Source organism: Xenopus laevis, chromosome 7L, assembly GCF_017654675.1.
Source record: "Xenopus laevis strain J_2021 chromosome 7L, Xenopus_laevis_v10.1, whole genome shotgun sequence".
Taxonomy (NCBI): Eukaryota; Metazoa; Chordata; class Amphibia; order Anura; family Pipidae; genus Xenopus; species Xenopus laevis.
Window position 1 is genome coordinate 13,004,048 of NC_054383.1, and position 20,873 is coordinate 13,024,920.

The window sequence follows — 20,873 nt, forward strand, 5'->3', positions numbered from 1 at the left end:
TCCAAGGGAAGCCTGTCTGACCATGTCAGCATCTGTCTTTTATTAATGTAAAGTAAAATTCTTTGTTTGTTTTTTCTGCTTTATCCCTCCTCCTCCCATAGCTGTATTAAATCAAAGCTTCCCCAGCCATCAATAGTATAAATGAACCTTTTAGATTTAAAGAAGAAGGAAAGGCTAAAATTAAGTAAGCTTTATCAGAAAGGTCTATATAAATACACCAGTAAACCCTCAAAGTAATGCTGCTCTGACTCCCCTGTCAAAAGCAACACTGCATTTCGTTCCTTCTATTGTGTACTCATGGGCTTCTGTATCGGACTTCCTGCCTTCAGCTTAAAACTCCAGGGCTATGGCTTGAGCATGCTCAGTTTGTTCCTCTTCCTCCCACCCTTCTCTCCCCTCTTTCTTCCCATCCATGCTGTAATCTGAGCCCAGAGCTATGAGTGAGCAGGAAGTGGTCAAAACAAGCTAATATGGCAGCTGCTATCCTAAACAAACAGAGAGTTTATAGAGCTGTTTACTCAGGTATGGTAAAGCATTCTGTAGAATAAATATAGTGTTATAGCTTGCATTATTGTGGCTAGTCTTTTGGCAATAAACTGCTTTGGTAGCTTTCCTTCTCCTTTAAAGTGTAACTGAGCCTTTCAGGGGTGTAACTATTGAGTAAGCAGACCCTGAAGCTGCAGGGGTAGCCAGGAAGTATAGTGTTAGAGTCCTGCAGCGGGTGGGGTACCCGCGGGTTCCAAGCGGGTAAGTATGCGGTTGCGGGTCAAGTTTAACAAATTGTTTCTACCATGAGCCCCTAATTCATATACAATTTCAATTCATATACAATTTAAATTCATATTGGTAGAACAGGTCGACATTTTGGGGGCCTGAATATTAATTTGCTGCGGGACCCAGTAAAGTTAAGAAGCTGGAGCCTTTCTCACGTCTCGGATCATTAGCGGCCATACCATTCCTGCCATAAAGCAAGGCTGGAAAGGAAGCAGATTCATATAAATACCAGGAAAAAGTACTTGTTGGGGAATTTCATTGCTAGTTTATATGGGGAGGGGCTTGCTCTGGAGCTTAACACCATTAAAGCACCTGAAATAACACTGCATGAAATTTCCCGTAGTGCAGTACAAATAAAGTTATAAAGATATCCCTCCTATGTAGGCCCCAACCTGGAGATCGTCAGCCTCAAGAACTTGTTCCTTTTTGTTGTACAAACCTGATATAAGGTGCATCTTGGCAGGGTCCTGGTACACCCACGGCAAGTGGATTCCGGTGGATATTTACCATTTTCAGTTGCACAGTTTAATGTTAACAGCTTCAACAGCAAGAAAAGTGTCAGCATCGGACCCAAACTTGTACATGAACAAATCAATACATTGAGGAGTGTTGTTAAAGTGACACTAACCTGTTCCTGCAAAAAAACATGGAATTGTCAGCGTTCCTTTAAGAAGCCTATACATGGAATATGCAGGAATGAGAGAAGATTTAAGGCATGTTAAAAACATAAATACTGCGTGATGTACGCAACTGTTTCCCTTTAATTCATAGCAGATACAAATAATGAAGTCAAATAGTCATGTTAGTGCTCTCCGGTGTCTGTTATTCTTGGACGTCCACAGTGTATTATCTTCATTTTTGGAAGCAAGATGTGTCCAAGTTCAACAAGCTCATTCCTTCTTTTAAACAAAGCGCTGGTGGAATGCTGACATGAAAGCTCAGCAACAAAGCTTCCCCCTCCAGCGCTCTTTATCTGGTCCCTAGAAGTGAGAGCAGAGCGCCAGATGCAGCATTCCAGATGCTCTGTTACATTAAGTAATTCCAGAATTGCTTTAGATGACATCCATTATACATATAGATAGAGAGAGAGAGAGAGAGAGAGAGAGAGAAGAAGGATTTGTTCTTTTAAGCTTTCCTATCCTATAACAGTGCCACGTTTCCATATGAAGGCAAAATGCCACTATCCCAAATTACTAAATACAATTAAATTACTCTGCTCTCTATCTCTCTATGTGGAATCGTAAAAGAGCCATTTTTGGTGTGTAAATTATACCTTGCGTGCCATAGCCTTCTGCAGTAGCAGAGTTGTTGATCTGAGTGACCATGTGTATGCAAGACAACAGCCAATCATAATAAATGGTGCCGTACAGGCCCAACATGTTTCCTTGGTGCAACTAAATAATTTATGGAATCTGTCCACTGGAAAATCTGTACAATCTTCCCCCTTCTAAAGGCAGCTTATTGGCCCGTGTCGGGCTTTCCCGCTCAATATCTGGCGGGATGTCGGCCAGATGCTGATCGGGCAGGTTTGAAAATCCCATCAGATCACGGCCCAATCTTTTAGTTAATGGGGTCCCGCGATCCAACCGCCTGTTTGGCCTCCGTTCTGATCCGATCATTGGACCCTAGGGCCCACGATCGGATCAGCCCGATATCGCCCACTTCAATGTGGGCATATCAGGGAGAGATCCCTGATCCTGGATCTCTACTTCTATGGCCATCTTAAATCACATCAAAAGGTGGCCATACACAGGCAGATAAAGCTGCTGATATCGATCCTTTAGACCAATTCGACAGCTCATCTGCCCATGTATGGGGGCTTCCGACGGGTCTTCCCGATCAATATCTGGCCACAATATAGATCAGGAAGGCTTAATTTTTCTGGCGATCGACCCGTCGGAGCCCATTGCTCCTCGTTGTAATCCAATGGTACGGCCCTAGGGCTGAATGTTTAGATTACCCCGATATAGCCCTGCCGTTGGTGGGAATATCAGGGGAAAGATCTGCTTGTTTGGTGATGTCACCAGACGAGCCAATCTCTTTGCCTCCCCCTGCAACTGCCACCTTGCCCCATGCCAAAGAACATGGAGTGGGCCACTATGTTTGGCAATGTTACCCCAGATGTGCAGTCTCCCATCATTGATCGCAGAACATGTCCACTAGGAACCAAGGCCCAATCAGCTTCCAAACATCAGCCAAACATGGCAGCCATTTGCATTCTCAGCTTCTGGTGAATACCTAGAGGTGTCCTGGTGCATTAAACCCATTTACTGGTATCTACAGACTGTGTCCCCTCCCCGCAGAAAAATAAATAGTTCTTTAAGGGGGACACATATAATATTATTTACATGTTATTATATATGAAAGTTCTATTATACTGTTTGTAGCTGGGAGATTGTAATAAATCCCTATACAAACGATGCCCAACTCACATATGTGCATTGCACTTTCATAACTTTTCAGTACAATTTCCAGTGTGCCTCTATTAATTACCTGGTAATGTTTTCATGTACAGTATCTCTTTCTTATTTGAAGGTTTCGGCTCTTTAAGGAAAGATTCTGGTGACGACAATACAGACGAAGATGTGGAAGTGAATTCAGAGGACGAGGTGTACACACAGAAGGGGCTTCGAAGGTCACAGAGTATGCGATCTGTAAAGGTCATAAAGGGCCGCAAAGAGGTATGTTCTGTACTTGGAGAATTTGTAGTCATTTTGTTTCACTGATCTGTTTGTCCTGATTTCTTATTGTGATATGAAGCACAAGTTCACTTCAACCCTACTAAACCGGGACATTGCTCTACAGATTCTTCATAGCCACTCTGTCTGATGCTTGCTCAAACTCCCAAGTGGCTCTCTTATCAATTATAAACCTACATTTTGTGGGGCTGCACAGATATGTTTGGAGAGGTCACCAAATATTTGCCTGCATTGGCTTTCCAGGTCATGCAGATTGTGGTGATTTGATTGCTAGTCCTCAGAGCCAACGTGTAGACCCATTAAGAGAGGACTGTCCCACTGGATATTCAAGCCTGTCCAGTAAATATTTGGCTGATAACTAACTAGGTACCATTTGGGAAGTCAGTTGTAAGAAACCATTCATGAAGCAGTTGTAAGTTGGCAATATTGTCCTATGTATGGACAGCTACACTCTCTACACCTGGCCTGGTCATGGACTTTAACACCATGGAAGCTTTTCTCCAGTTGCCTCATAGCTCTCCCACTATGTCCTCAGACGCTGAAAACATTCTATAAGAGTGGTGATAGAAGGAAGTACTAAAGGCCACAATGCAGCCATGGACCATTACCCTCTTCATGCAGTCAATGAAGTAGCTTCTGCTCCCAACTTCCCATCTGCCCATCTGCATTGAAATGGTGCAGCTGGTGCTGGGTGGAAATGGTTTCAAGTCAGCAAAGTCTCTTGACATATTCAAACTATTTCATGGCATACTCAAACTTTTGACTTGTATTTTGTAGATACGGTACGCATCTCTCAAGCACAAACCAAAGAAGAGACCTCAGCTTTATTTTCGAGAGGACACGGCTCACCACCTCTGACTAATCACTGTGCTGCAGTGATCAACACGTCATGAAATAGTCTACATTTTACCAGCATTAATATTGAGAAAAGTCGGCTGAAAATTTGTGTCCGATAAGAATCTAGTAGTGTTATTTTATTTTTTTATTTATGTGGCTAAGAAACTATCAACCTGTACCTCTCCATGGGTTGCTGTAATAGAACTCCTGCCATCCATGTGGCTGCAGCTCAGCAGCAATAAGTTAGCTCATTATCAGGGCTAGTTTATGGATATTCTAGAGCACTCTCTTCCTTTTATAACTAGAATGATTTTCACTGCCTGATCCTCTTGAACACAAGCCTTAAAGCCTTCATTTTGGGTGGACTATAACTGGTAAATAAAGTGGCCAACCATAGACCTTTGACACACAGAAGCGCTTTTATTACCAAACGATAAGTGCCTGATTGGCCACCACATTCCTACCAGTGGTAGTGATTTGTTTTGGCTAGTGGTGTGTTGATTAAAGCTACAAATATTGACAGAACACCCTGTATGCCACAAACCAAGAGGGTGCCTAGCTACCATGATCTTAAAGGACCAATGTACCCTCAGAATTTGTGCTGGGTACAGCGGAGTGCCTGCATTGGCATACATTCATTCTATATTGCTGTAAAGACAATAGGCAAACACCCAAGCCAATGACCCTGCTATGGAGAGTTATATTTAGAGTCCTGTTAACTCACTGTGCACCAGCTGATGTCTTACCACCCCCTCTTGATCATTGGGCAACATCCCATGTTTTTTTCTAAACAAACAGATCTTAATATTTCCATTGGGCAAATCCATAGGGAAAAATAAGGCCATATAATTCAAGTACACTATAAGATCATCTTATTGGTAAGGGTGCCAGATGATTGGATCTTTAACCTATTTGGCTGCCAATACGGTGGGCTTAATTAAGAGGATCATAGTCGAAGCCTAAGGAGACGAGTTAGAAGAGGGCTCTTTAAACGGAAGATGGTGTCCTTTCCTAACTGGATTTTATATGTTGTCCATTTCCACAAGATATTGGTCAGGCAGATCATTAGGAGGACCCCAATAAACTACCGACTTGATCTAGGGGGCTGAGTTGGCACCTTTTATCAGCCCGTGTATGGCCATCTTTAGTTTATATTAAGGCTGACTCTTTCAGTGAAGACTTGCATTTTTCTATAGTTCCAAGGACCATCTCAAATCTTGATGCAACTATTTTTTATATCTTGAATGAACTTTTATCTTTTGTGTTATATGGAGTCCTCCTATAATATGCTGAAGGCGGTTTCAGTAGTCGGAGGAGTGTGTTCATCAGTGTTTTTAATCACTAATCTTGAGTGTGTCAACACATGATCAACTTATATAGAACCTGTATATTTTTTAACAAGGCAGGAGTGTCTTGAAATGCTGGATACCTCTTGTATTATCTTTTTATCTTATTAACACTACGGAAAAGTTCCCATTGGGAACATTGAGTTTTTTCTCAGTCTTCAATCTGAGCAGATAATTGGCTGATAACTAACATTTGTGCTCTATACAGAAAAACTTGGGAAAAAAAGAAATACATTTTCTTGATATATACCAAAAATAGTAGACAAGATTAGAATTTTTTTTCAGAAACATTTATTACCATTTATTAACAAATAGGTTTGCAATTGTTTAGGTTACCAAATTCGTTTTTTCATTTTTAATTTAAAGTCTTTCCCTTTGGTGCCTTTTTGTATTTATTAATTAATAATGCAATTATTAATAATGCACTGTACATAGGCGACCTATCAGCTTCCTTTCAAAAGGAATATCTTCTTTGATTTTGATGCCCGTTCACCATTATTTTTCATTTCTTCTTAATGGAACATGGAGCAGTTGTAGGCATTTTGTGCATATCGGGTTTTCCACCCTAAAAAAGTGGCTCCAATCACCCACTCAATTCCTAGTTATGAGAACTGAAGTAAAAAATCCAGAATGTCATTCTTAACTGTCACACCATGGTGACGACACGTCGATGACATTCCCATAGGTGGCAGTGGATGGTGATTTTTGGATATCTGGTGCCACTTTTTTTTTTTTTTTGAAAGCAAAATGCCTGAAATTGCTCCATTTCCGGCAATAACTCTCTTCAAGGCTTAAATCAAACTTGTTATTTTGCTTGAGTTTTTATTGATATGATTTTAGATTAAATTGTGATCAAGTAAGGGGTTTGCTCTGCATTGGGAAGAATACATGCATTTCAGTCATTGCATTTTAATAATTGTAACCCAATGGTATTTTTTATGGCGGTGCTGTAGATTCTACAGCAGGTGAAGGGGTAAACCTTGTCATTTGAGCAGGTATTAGGGATTTTAAAGATTTCATTTCTACCTAGAACTGAGCCAGTAGGGTCATGTAGAGAGGTCCTCTCTGCTGGATTGAGCTGGACCTTGTGCCTCATGCATCGAAGTAGGCGCATCATGAAAAGTGTCCCATGGCTATAAATCAAAAGAGCTTTGTGTATGGTGTTTTACTAGGCACAATTTAGTTACCATTACTTTATAATGAAGCTTTAGGTCAGAATGATTGGTAACACAGAGGGAACTAAGACACTTGAGACCAGACAGCAGAAAGACAATGGCTGCTTTTGGCAAGGCACAATGATCAATAACAATATCATAGAAGCTTGGGCAAATAAAGTAAATATGCATTCAACTCTTAATATTTCCGTTGCACAAATCATTGTAAAAAAAATGAAGGAATAGATCAAGTGGTCTAAAATAACTGGATATTTGCACAATGTTTGCCTTGCTCTAGGACAGAATAGAGTTATCACCTTGCCTTGTGCCCAACTCTCCATTGCATTTGTCATATTAACAGCAACCATGATGCCTTCAGCTGTCTTCTTATCTTTGGTGCCTGACAATTGAGAATCTTGTCAGCAGCAACTCACAGAATAGGAAGACTTAGACACACTGCCTTGTGGCCAGTTATAGATCCTTATATGCAAACGAAAGTGCCTTGTGTTGGAGGTATAGCCCGCTATGTGCGCTCTGTAGCTGTGACAAGACACATAGCAGTCCCCCAAAAACAGGGTCATGCTACCAATTGTCTTCCACTAGGCCTTACTCCAGTAAACAAAGTGAAGGGCTTCTCTCCTGTGTTGTGTTTAGCCAAAGATCTACTGGAATATATGACCTATCTACTGAAATAACGTTGATTTATGGATTAAGAGATTTTGACAGCTTGACCATTTTTGTTTGAAACTCATTCAAACATTGTGTAGGCAGGTTGTGACCTTTCAGATGTTGGTCTAGAACCTCCAACAGCCTATACAATGCCGTTAGCTGTTGGTGTAAGAGTGTAGCTCAGAAAACCTTGAAAGGTCACATGTTCTTTATCTCTGATATAAAAGTATAAGACATTGTTTGTGTTGCACCAGGGTTTTTTCCAGTGAGTTTAGAGCCAAAGTCTATGTCAAGCAGTCCTGTAATACAATTAATTATCATTAATATCACTGCAGGTCAGTTAAAATTATTTCATGGCAATGCAGGTTCTGCAACTCCTCAGCCTTAGACCAGATTAAGAAGGGACGGGTGTGTGTCTGGACATTCACAACCTGTATCACTACTAGGAAGCCATCACTGCTTTATATGGTCTTGTTTATATCTTAGTTTGGTGGTCATTTTTCTTTAGGCCTTTTGTAATTGGATAATAAACAATAGGAGGCCTATTGGAGGTGATTATGCCTACCAGTGAGACAATAGTAGACAAGGTCTGAGCCAGTAACATTGTAGAAACATGGGGGTAATAAATGGGGAAAAAATGTTTTTTTTGCTTATTTTTCATTTCATGTCCAAACTGTTTTTGGGAGATCTAAATGCACAATTGGAAGGCCCCATGTAAAAATCAGTGAATATATTTCCTTAATGCCTGGCTTATAGTTATTAATACTGTGACAAGTGATGTCTTATGTCATTTTTTTCTGTAACTGCCACCTAATTCCTTACTGTGACTGGTTTAGGAGGGGTTATAGTCAACACCTTTTCCTGTTTGATGCTGGGCCGACCCTTATCTACATATAATGTCAGTATATTTATGATATCTCCATTGATTTATACTGTATGAGGTACATGCTGGTAATAGATGCTTTTAATAGATAAAATATGTTTGGTTTTTCTCTTTGCTGGAGTTTTGATCATGCTTGAACTTTTGTACCAGAGTTTAACATGGGGGTGCAGCTTTACTGAGCACGGGCAATGCAACAACGCTGGATCTTTTTGCAAATGAGCCAAATAAAATCATCTAAGACTGACTCTGTTATTTTTTATGTTCAGAAAACTGTAAATTTGCACTTATGTAGTTGGGTGGAGGTCAAGACTCTGTGGAGGCCAGTCAAGTTCTTCAACTCCAATTCTGTATTGACCTGGCTTTGTTCTTCCCCAAATTGTTGCCACAAAGTAGGAAGCATGGAACTGTCAAAATGTAATTGTATAATGTAGCCTAAAGGTTTGCTTTTAGTACTATGGAAAACTGCTGCAGAACATTATTTCTCCTCCACCACCTCCATTCATGAACGCAGTCTTCTCCTGGCATCTGCCAAACTCAGCTCAGTCCATTAGACTAGCCGATAGTAAAGTGTGGTTCATCACTCAAGTGAACATGGCTCCAGAACCCTATGATACATCACTTCAACTGGCTCCTGGTGAGAGTATGTCGGCTACTCTACCATAATAAACCCAACAAAGAGATTTTGTGGTGAAGTTTCAGAGACCGTTTGGATCCCTGAATTGAGTGTCCTCACCAAGTGTTGCAAATACAGGGTTCCTCAGAGAGCTGATTCTAAAAGGGGAAGGCAAATCAATTATGGGGTAGCTGCTGTCTATACAGCGAGTACTGTGCACAGGTCCAATTAAACCAAGGTAAATATCAAAGACATGCACAGTTTCTCGCTTAAAAACATTTATTGGTGCATATAAACCACAAAAACTAACATGTCAATGTACAATTCACACACACCACAAAGCAGTGTCTCCCCCCCAGTCTGCCTACTTGTTGTTAGCCACACCCTCCTGACGCGTTTTGCGCTATTGGCGCTTCATCTGATGAAGCGCCCAATAGTGCGAAACGCGTCAGGAGGGTGTGGCTAACAACAGGTAGGCAGACTGGGGGGGAGACACTGCTTTGTGGTGTGTGTGAATTGTACATTGACATGTTAGTTTTTGTGGTTTATATGCACCAATAAATGTTTTTAAGCGAGAAACTGTGCATGTCTTTGATATTTAAAAGGGGAAGGCGTCTGGATTCTTTTGGCCATAAAGTGTATTTCACAATATGAACTGAGCTGCCTTTGCCTGTCTTACAGTTCTGGGCAGCTGAGATCTGGAGCCGTTCCTCATGTTTATGTTACATCTGAGGATAAAGCTTTGTTGGTGCACAATAACAAAGTAAAAGAGGAACCAGCAAATATTAAAAATAGAGTCTGGCAGAGATACATCTGCTTTGGACCATACAAAGCCAGGTTCTGGGTAAACAGCTGTTTGGATGCTTCCCAAAGACGACAAAGGGCTGATTCAGCACATAAGGTGCATATTGTGCCTGAAATCCATTGGTATACACTAACACCTAATCAATACATTTGTGCTCGGCACAGCCTATATTTTAATCATCTTATTTATATTTCAGACTCATTCATTGCGGCGTTTAGATGGGAATCGGACTAAAGCCAAGATTAAGGGTAAATGTATCTCTTTCAGAAAGTGAGCTCTGCAATGTATATTATCTGCTTTAACATGATTTTGCTTGAATACAGAATTGGCTAAAAGATTCTGTGCACGAGCAGATGCCAATAGTATTAACTAGGTTAGGGTTCTAAGTGGTGTGCTGCTGGGTTCTGTATTGGGTCAACTTAATCTAAGGACTCGAGGAGGAGCTGAATGCAATGTATCTGTGTTTGCCAATGAGACAAAACCATGTACTGTAGGGCAGTTGAAGCCATCCAAGATGTATTTATCCTTTCGGAAAGATCTTGGTTACCTGGGCAGCTAATAGATGAGGTCCCATGCTGAGAAAGATAAGTTATGGAGCTGGGATTTAAAAATAGGCAGCCACTTATACCCTTAATGGAACTAATGCAAGTTTTTGATGGAGGAGGACTATCTGGGGGTACTTGTGGATAAAAACAGCTTTAACAAGTGTCCCAGGCAGACATATCTAGAGATTGCAGCTCAATTTTGGTCTCCGGTGATCAAAATGGACATTACTAAAATAGAGAAAGTACAGAGAAGAGTGACTAAGCTCAGAAAGGGAATGGAGGGGCTCAGTTATGGGGAAAGGCTGGTTAACTGGATTGATTACACTGGAGAAGAAGCAGTTAAGGGGGGGGGGGATATGATTACTATATATAAATATATATATATATATATATGTAACTGCAATGAAATAGAGAAAGTACAGAGAAGAGCAACTAAGGCTATAGACGTGTTCAGTTATGAGGAAAGGCTAGTCAACCGCCCATGGTTTACACTGGAGAAGACATGCTTGAGTGGGGATATAGTCACCATATAGGGGCCATACAGTAGTTCCTTCTAGGTTATGAGGGCATCTGTTTAGATCAGACCTGTAGTAAATACAAATCGGCACACAAGGCTTTCCATGTCCATTTCTGTGTTCCTCTATAAATTGACCATCTATAGAGGAAGAGAGATAGTTATACTTAGGAATATGATGTTACTAGACCTTTCCACCATCATCCAACCATTCTAGTAGAGAAAGAATTATGACAAGAAATACTGATCTGTGTTTACTTCAGTGACAATATGCTGACTGGGTTCCTTTGGGTCTCTTGCCTGTAGTGCACTGTAGTGTAGCACTCTGATTAGTTGTACCAATCCGTGCAGAATCAGCAGTGTACTAGAAGGGATTTTACTTCTTAATCCATCATAAGTGACTCGTGTGTATATTGTTCTCAGCCATATCCAGCCACAAAAGCTGATGTTCTGGACTTAAAAGGAAATGTATTGACCACCCAAGAAGGTTTCCTGATCTCTTCCAGATGGAGGGAATGGGGGACCTTTTTTTCCTTGTTATACGGGAGACTTTGAAGAAAAGTAAGAAAATGGAAATCATGGGAAACCCTAATTCAGGGAAAGGTTTGAGAGTTCTATTTAGTGATTAGTAAACAAATTAGCTTTCTGTTTTTGATTAGCAGATATGTGTACTCACTCGGTGGCAAGGTGGCCTTGTAAGTTGCACCGGGGAGGGAGAGATGAGAATAAAGCACACGTGCAGTGTAACTAGGGGAAGAAATATTAAAGCCAAACAAATAATGCTGAGAGCTCTGTTGTGTGTGAGTAGCTGCCGGGGATCTGGGGGAAGATATTTGGGAGGCAGGAGATGAGATGGAGCTCACTCTGTAGAACAGGCTCCATTCTTTTTGTACAAGAGTTTCCCTGAGATGCCAAAACATATAAACACAATAATACTGACTTACATACACACGGGGTAAATAGCACGTCTAGAACCCAATAGCAGCCAATCAGCAATTGGCTTTGACCAGTTAGAAAATTAATTCAAATACTTGATTGGTTGCAAGTGCCAAAAAAAAGTACACAAGAAAATAATGATTTGATTCTTTTTATCACTGCTTGATTATTATGGTCAGAGAATATGAACACGGGGATATTATAGAGGCGGATGAAAAGGTTATTTTGGGTTGGTTTATCTTCAGGGCCTGCCTACTGTATGCATTAAAGGAGAACTAAAGCCTAACTAAAGAGGTAGGTAGAAATGTTGTACATTATGTTTTGGGCTTCTGTACCAGCCCAAGGCAACCACAGCCCTTTAGCAGTAAAGATCTGTGTCTCCATAGATGCCCCAGTAGCTTCCCATCTTCTTTTCTGCTGATTCACTGCACATGCTCTGTGCTGCTGTCACTTACTGAGCTTAGGGACCCACTCACAATATACAGTGCACATAGAATAGAAATGTCACAATATAAGGCTGATTAGTAATTAATACAGATAATTACTACATGGCAGCACAGAAACCAGTGCAATTAGCATCAGAATTTAATAATCAGCAAACCTGTAGCATCAGCTTATATTACAGACCAACCTCATTTTCTGCTGGATAATTAGTGACGAGCCCTAAGCTTAGCTTCTCAACAGCCAATCAGAGCCCACTGAGCATGTGAGTGTCACAGACACTTTCCAAGATGGTGACCCCCTGTGACAAGTTTGAAGTCCTGGATCATTGCTGCTATTGACAAACTGAAACTTAAGCCTCGTGCAATAAATTCAGTATATAAATATGGCATTTTTAGCCAGATTCTTTTTTAGGGTTTAGTTCTCCTTTAATCTTCACTATTTCAAGGTTAATCCAGCACTTCGTGCTCATGATGAAGGTAAAAGCAGCACCAGGATTCCCTCCTGTATCCCAACACACCAGTTTGACAATTACAATATTAATTATATAGAGAGAGAGAGAGAGAGAGAGCTGGTGCACCAATCACCAAAGGAAATGCTTGTAAATGCCTGGGTGCTGGTAATATTCAAATATACAAACATCAAAAATGAAACGGCACTCCAAGGACTTGATGAAAAAAATCATGCTTGACTTTATTTCAACGTTTCGGCTCCTAGACTTGGGCCGTATATATATATATATATATACACACACACACACAGTTATGGGACCTGTTATCCAGAATGTTTGGGACCTGGAGTTTTCTGGATAACAGAACTTTCTGTAATTTGAATCTTCATACTTTAAGTCTATTAGAAAATCATTTAAACTTTAAATAAACCCAATAGGCTGGTGTTGCTTCCAATAAGAATTAATCATATTTTAGTTGGGATCAGGTACAAGTTACTGTTCTATTATTACAGAGAAAAGGGAAATCATTTTTAAAAATCTGGATAAAATGGAGTCTATGGGAGACAGCCTTTCCATAATTTGGAGCATTCTGGATACCGGGTTTCCGGATAATGGATCCCTGTATATGGGTTTTATATGGAGGTGGCAGCTTAATGCTGACTATAAGGTTTGGGAGAAACTCATTGAGAATCACTGCAGTAGAAAATATATAGTGAATAAAGTTCCCCCTTTTGTAAAATATAAGGATATTATAAGTTACCGAGGAGTTTCATGACCATATAAAAACACGAGGCCGAAGGCCGAGTGTTTTTATACAGGTCATGGAACTCCGAGGTAACTTCTAATATCCTCATATTTTACAACTGGGGGAACTTTATTTATTATAATACACAAATACACACTGTCATGTGACAGAAACTACATCAGAACTCACCGTTTTTAACTGATGACATCAGAACTCACCGTTTATAAGGATATAATTTACAGGATATTCATGGCTTTTGTGTATTATAAAAATATACCTTCCAAAATACGGAAAGAGAAAAATGGGTTATTTTAGCCCCGAACCCTGGCACAGTTATGTCCAGATCCGCTGCCTTTTCCAACTCCTGGACAGCCTTGCTCCTTATGGGGTCCACAATCTGGGACTGTAGAAATATTGGGGGCTGTGTAAAGGTTTAATATCAGATGTCAATGAATAAGACTACAGAAACACGACAAACTTGCTTGGAGCTCCATTACAAATCTATAAGCATTATATAAAAAGTCAGGTGAAGGTGTTGCTTCATTTATCCCATCATCCAATCTTCACCTTTGGAAGGGTATTCCTTTAAAAATACAATCCCTGCAGGCCCAAATGAAGTGCATTTTCGGCAACATTTTCATTAAAGGGGAAGTTTGTCTTTGAATAAACATCTGGCAAGTATGAATTGTTTTCTATTGTGTCTAAGCTGGGGCGGATTAATGCACAGGCTACTTTAGTCTATAGCCTAGGGGCCCATTTCTGTTCTCTTTTAATGTTTATTTTTATTTGTGCCGCTGGGTCTGGTTGGGTGCACCTGCTGAGAGAAGGCGTCAGACAAGGAGCATGCGTATGTGCCAGGAATGTGTGCAGATCTAGTGGCGTCACTGATTGGTGCTGAACCCAAGCCTGCATGCATCCGCACATAACAGTATCTTAGAATGGGGCCCTGTGTGTATATAGCCTAGGGGGCCCACATGTCATTAATCTGCCACTGATTCTAACAGGGTCAGACTGGGGGGCTTGGGGCCCACTGGGGCTACTACCCCAGGGGCCCGCTCCGGCCGCCGTGGCGTGCTTCATTGGGCTAGTGCGCATGCACGTGGCGCCACTTCTGTGCGCTCGCGGGCATCGCTACCTTAGTGCGCCTGCACAGATCTTCTATTCTACCACGACCCCCGACAAAATGGGGTCACACTGCCCAACTAAGTAGCGGATCTGGGCCGGCAGGGCCCAGTCCTACACTGGATTCTAAACAATATTTTAATTAATATTAATTCTTATTTTGTGCCCTTCTTCATTTATGAACCCCTCCTATTCTGCTTATTTCTTTTCTGCAACCGAAACTGCTGCAAACAAGACAGTTCCTCTAATTCCTCTGCTGCTAGATTTCCCATGGCTTTTTATAAGGGAAGTGATTGTAATTTGGAAACATTTAGAAGCTGCTAAAACCTAGTTGGGAAGTGAGGGGTGGCTGGCTGCTGGAATGGCTAGTGCCTAAAAATACAGGTATGGGGTCCAATAACCAGCAACCCGTTATCCAGAAAGTTCTGAATTCCGGAATTACCAAATTACCAATTTTTAAAAAAAATGATTTCCTTTTTTTCTGTAATAATAAAACAGTAGCTTGTACTTGATCCCAAATAAGATATAATTAATCCTTATTGGAAGCAAAACCAGCCTATTGGGTTTATTTAATGTTTGCATGATCTTCTAGTAGACTTAAGGTGTGAAGATTCATTATCTGGAAAACCCCAAGCATTCTGGATAACAGGTCCCATACCTGTAATACCAGTTGAAAACAAACTACCTATTGGCAGGGTGTCTGTGGAAGTGACACCACTACAAGTATTTGGTAGGATATTTAAAAGCTGGGTTTTCTCACAAGCCAAAGATCACTATGCACAATTACAGGGGACAAAGGTCTCTGCCAATCATAATAGCAGAAATAAAATCTCACTGCTACAGCGTATAATGACTTTTTAGACAGTTTGAGGAATACCCTTTCCTCTATCAGAACAATAATGCCCCATGCACAAATCTGGTACTATACAGATTGGGTTTGTTGAGACGGGAGTGAGAGAACCTCACTGACCTGCGCAGATTCCTGATCTCAACCCTCCACTAATTCCCTAATACAAAAGACAGTTCCTGCAATCACAGCTTCTACCAGGAGATGGCAGCCTAGCATAAGGTTAGGATTAATATTGAATTCATCCTTCACTATGCAGCAAAAACACTCTCCCTAGTAAATCAACAATTATGGAATAATAAAGATAATCAAAAGAGCACCATTTCAACAGTATTTCAGCCATCAGACTGGGCTGATAATAGGAAGTTTATCGCTATGATGAATGAGGTTATTTATATTTCATTCCTCCATATCATTACATCCCATCTAGGGGAATCCTATTGCTTTGCACATTGTGTAGCTCACATGATATTTTTCTAACCTTTTAGGTGCTTTTCCTATTTTTCTTTGCTAAGCATATACTGTACCTATCACATGCATCAAATGTTTCTAGGCTTATCTTGTGGTTATTTCCCCTTGGCCAAATGTCCTTTATACATCTTCACTAAGTAGATGAAAGTTTACCCTTTCAGAATCTAACAGCCCTTTATCATTCAGAGAAATTAAACGTTATTGGAGGTTAGAAACTAGACTGGTATTAGCGGTGGCTCCCCAGCATCACAAGGGCCCCTTTGGGGAAAGAAATATTGATATAACCATGAAGAATGTATTCAGTTCATAATTATAAAATCTCATTTACAAAGACAAGTGCAAACCACTAGTGGGCACAATGATACTGGTGCCTGTATACAGTATATATGTTCCAAACAACCTGCAGTTACTTGTAGGGACACCAATGAGCCCTTCCAGCTCTGATAAATAAATGCAAGTGCATGCATGGATGCAACGGAACTGTGGCATTAGCAACAGCCTGGACATGGTGGTGATTCCAGTGTTTCCTTAGCAGTTGCTTTTATAGATACAGCAAATTCTGTATTTAGGTCCGGGGCCACCCTAGGTATTGGACCTTACAGCCCCCTCGATGAGTGTGATGTCATATCTATCTACATCACTTCTGGTCAACAATGCGCCGAGGTCTCTACCCCTCATCCCCCTCGTTTGCTTTAAATCCCGAGGACCACCCCCAAAAGCCGTCACCATAGGCACAGGCCGTCGGGTGTTTATATATATAAATGCGCCCCAAGTATAGGAGTTTTACTTTGAAAGCAGCTAGTAAGTTGCAGGTAAAACTTAGTCCCTTTGTAAAATGTATAATGAAGCAATAGAATTCTTAATGAATCAGATGAAAATTAAGCATAGGACTGGCCAGATATGGGATGACTTTGACGTAGTTGGGCAGCTTAAATATATTGCAATATATGGACAAACAATCCCTGTTTTGTTTAAAGGGTAAGGCATTTTTTAGTAGCAGTATGCACAAAATGTCTCTGTCTTAAATATATTGATAATGGGTTGAGTGCAGAGGACTCTTGTATTTGACTATATGTATTTTGTGGTCCCAGCCTCATTGTACCCCCGCCTAATGGTTTTAAAAAATTAGTGGTGAGCCCAATTTTCCCTTGTTTGTTATAAATACGCCCCATGATACAGCCCTGTAGTGCCAAATGAAGAGGGGATTAGTAGGATTATCTTTATAAATAGGGCACTATTGGCCAGACAAGTGGATCTCTCCCTGATATGCCCACCTTCAGGGCCCTAGGGCCCAACGATCGGATCATAAGGTCAGATCCCATTGTCAGATCCCATTGTCCGCTGCAGATCTTTTTTATTATTAAGATCAGCTGACCAGGTGGCAGTGAGTAAGGAAACAGTTGGCAGATAGCTGGCCATTATGAAAGGTTATTTTTTTATCTCACCAAGTCAACAGGAAATTTGTAGGATCTTCAATGATTGATTTGCTTTATTTGGAATTTGGCTGAATCCCAGAATCCTTTGTGAAAGATTTGTCTGAATACTGAACCGAAATTCGATTCCTAATTTGCATATGCAAATTAGGGTCTGGAAAGGAAAAAGTGGGGAATTGTTTTTTAATTCCTTGTCTTGTGACAAAAGTCACATGATTTCCCTTCCTGACCCTACTTTACATATGCAAATTACAAATTCAGTTCGGCCAGGCACAAGGATTTGCCTAATCTGAAAAGGCCTAATCCTGGTTGAATCCTGAACCGAATCCTGGATTCAGTGTATCCCTACATTTTACAAGGAAATTGTTAAAATATTGCCCGTATGTTCCCTGGGTCCTTCTGTACAGAATAAGTTGCTGTGGCCTTTACAAACCACTTAATGCAGCAGATTGGGCCTCTGACTTTGATTGATGTCTAGCAAACGCTGCCCCCCTTGAGTCCACATTACTACAGTATTAATACATTTACATTTAATACATTGATGCAGTACAGGCTTGGAATTCAATGAAATCAACATTTCTTTGATTATTTATATTCCTGTATTTTTTTGGTTCCATCCAAAACTGAAAATGGGGGTTACAGGAACAGTAGAAATGAGCAGAGAAGCACCAGGAGACGCCTCCTGTTAAACTGCTAACTTATTTAAAAGGGGAAAAAATAATGTAATGTAATCAGTGCTCGTAAGAGTACTAGGGGTTATTGTACGTGGAGTTAGGTTGGTGGGTATGTCTGCTTTAAAATCTAGTCCTTCACACTATTTCAGTTTGGACAAATCCAGTTATGTCCTTTATCTCCCTGAAACCCTGTCCACTTTCTGCAAAGCCGGAATCTTTTGGGTTCTGATTTGGTAGGAAAACAGGGTTACTCGCAGTTATACTGTCATTGGCTTTATAGAGCTTTGTTTTCCAGTTTATACTTGACATATTTGGTAGTGATTCCGAGGGCCGTCTAGAATCTGCGGTACTTTTTGTTGGTGGTTTTGATACCTGGAATAGAGGAAATGTTACACAGAACTGGCAAATAAAAATAGCCACATAAAGAAATATTTACTCACGGCCTGCAGAGCTTCCTGTTGCTGGACAAGATAAAAACCATTATATAACCAACAATGTGAGAAGAACCTGTTTTGTTTTTCTGATTTGTGTCCCTATTCTCTCATATGGTGTTAATTTAGGGGCCGATTCACCAAGGGTCGAATATCGAGGGTTAATTAACCCTCAATATTCGACTGGGAATTAAAATCCTTCGACTTCGAATATCGAAGTCGAAGGATTTTAGCGCAAATAGTTAGATCATTCGATCGAAGGAATAATCCTTCGATCGAACGATTAAATCCTTCGAATCAAACGATTCAAAGGATTTGAATCCAACGATCGAAGGATTATCCTTCGGCCAAAAAACTTAGGCAAGCCTATGGGGACCTTCCCCATAGGCTAACATTGAGTTCGGTAGCTTTTAGATGGCGAACTAGGGGTTTGAAGTTTTTTCTTAAAGAGACAGTACTTCGACTATCGAATAGTCGAACAATTTTTAGTTTGAATCCTTCGATTCGAAGTCGATGGTCGAAGTAGCTCATTCGATGGTCGAATTAGCCCAAAAAACACTTCGAAATTCTAAGTTTTTTTTACTTCGAATCCTTCACTCGAAGTTAGTGAATCGGCCCCTTAGTGTTATACAGTATTTATCCCTATGAGAGATAGAGACCTTAACTGGTCCTTAAAACTGGATGATTTTTATCTACAGCCTATTCCACCCAGACCATACTCTTTTTTACCCAGACCATACTCTCTTTTATCCAGACCATACTCTCTTCTATCAAGATCAAGTCCCTTGTTGGGTTCCCTGTTGGAGGTATGAGGATTACCAAGTCTGGAAGGGAAATCTCATGACATTTAGGAAGAGGCCCCAAGACGTAGGGATATTACACCAGTGGTGGTGAAAGAAATGAGAGTAGTGTATATATATGGACTGTTCAGGGCACTGACACAGTCTTAAAAAAATAGAACTAAACTGAAGTGGATGCTGAATAATTCCATTCACAAATATGTTTTATTATGTTTCCATGCAGGATTCAGCCACAAATAAATCTACACGAAGACTGAATATAAAACAGATCCAGTAACCATCCACAACAATTTTGTATTTGTTTCATTAAAGCAATGGTTCCCCTTTACACCTTTTCATGCCGCCCACTGTAGAATCTATTGTGATGGCATAAAAGCGCCAAACTGGTGACACTTCAGCCGTTCAGTTCTTCCAGACTCAACTGAAGAGCGGCCTTTATTCAGTATTCATTTTTTTTAAAATTTGAATTTTTTATTGATTTTCAGAAAAATATTAAAACGGTCCAGCGAAGACTGGGGAAAAGGAAAAGAGAGAGAGAAGAGCGATGAAGACAGAGAGGTAAGTAACAGTGGGAGGGGGGGAGGGGGGAGGGGGATTTTGGGAGGGGGGGGGGGGGTTTGATGTGCGTCCTGCAGTGAGGGGTTCAGAAGTAGTCCAGCACTAATGACCAAGATGTGCTCTGGCCTTTAGAGGTTGGGAAGTCCATACCATCAGGGGTATTCTGGTATAAGACAATGCTGTTTCCATTTTGTCCACAGCTCGTGTGCCTTCAGATTTTTGGCGATTTGCACAGGGGTTGTAGCAGCGTACTTTTCATATAAGAGATTGGTGTCTATTAGGCGGATTGTAGTGTCTCTATCGGGTATTTCCGTAGATTTCCAGTGCCTTGGTATCAAGAGGCGAGCTGCAGTGAGTACATGGAAGGTCAGTTTCCTTGTTTCAGGAACAAGATCTTGTAGTCCCAGGTTTAAGAGTGCTAAGGCTGGTGATAGGTGTATCGGTACCTTGAGTATGTCTGAGAGCAAGTCATTAATCATTTGCCAGAAGGGCACTATTTTGTGGCACGACCACCAAATATGTAGCATGGTGCCTTTCGCAGTATTGCATCTCCAACATTGGTCTGACACAGTGGGGAACATTTGATGTAGTGTTGAGGGTGTCCTGTACCACCTGAAGAGTATTTTTTTTTGATTTTCGATATGATTGGTGCACTTGGTATATTTAGCGGCAATATTGGCTAATTGGGACCATTTGGGTAGCGGAAGCATTATGTCTAGGTCTTGTTCCCATTTTTGGATATGTATCGGTTTTGTGGGCCCAATATCCGGCATGATGGCCCGATAAACGTTAGATAGTCCTTTCTTTTTTCCAACACTATTGAAGCATATGCGCTCAAAGGGTGTTTGAGGTCTGGATAGGCGATTTATATGTGGCCCTAGGAAGTGTCGGATACGTAAGTATTTATAGAAATCCTGTTTAGGGAGGTTAAACTCAGTTTGAAGTGTCTCATAGAGTTTTAAGTCATTATTGGAAAATAGCTGTGCTATGTTTGTGAGTCCTAGTGCTTCCCAATTAGCTAGGGAGAGGTCAGGAATTTCCATCTCTAATATCTTGATAGTAGAGTTTTTTGAGGGGAATATATGAATGTATTCGTGTTTCTTCAACAAATTCCAGATTTTCAAA

At 40.7% G+C, this 20,873-nt stretch overlaps 1 protein-coding gene across 1 annotated transcript in view; it reads left to right on the forward strand.

The window, feature by feature from the left end:
• Positions 1 to 8,606, forward strand: part of reep3.L (receptor accessory protein 3 L homeolog) — a 106,755-nt gene extending 98,149 nt beyond the window's left edge. Inside the window, 2 exon segments of the mRNA NM_001090209.1 lie at positions 3,310 to 3,455; positions 4,251 to 8,606. Coding sequence (NP_001083678.1) covers positions 3,310 to 3,455; positions 4,251 to 4,331 — 227 coding nt within the window. The 3' untranslated portion in view covers positions 4,332 to 8,606.
• The last annotated feature ends 12,267 nt before the right edge of the window (positions 8,607 to 20,873 follow it).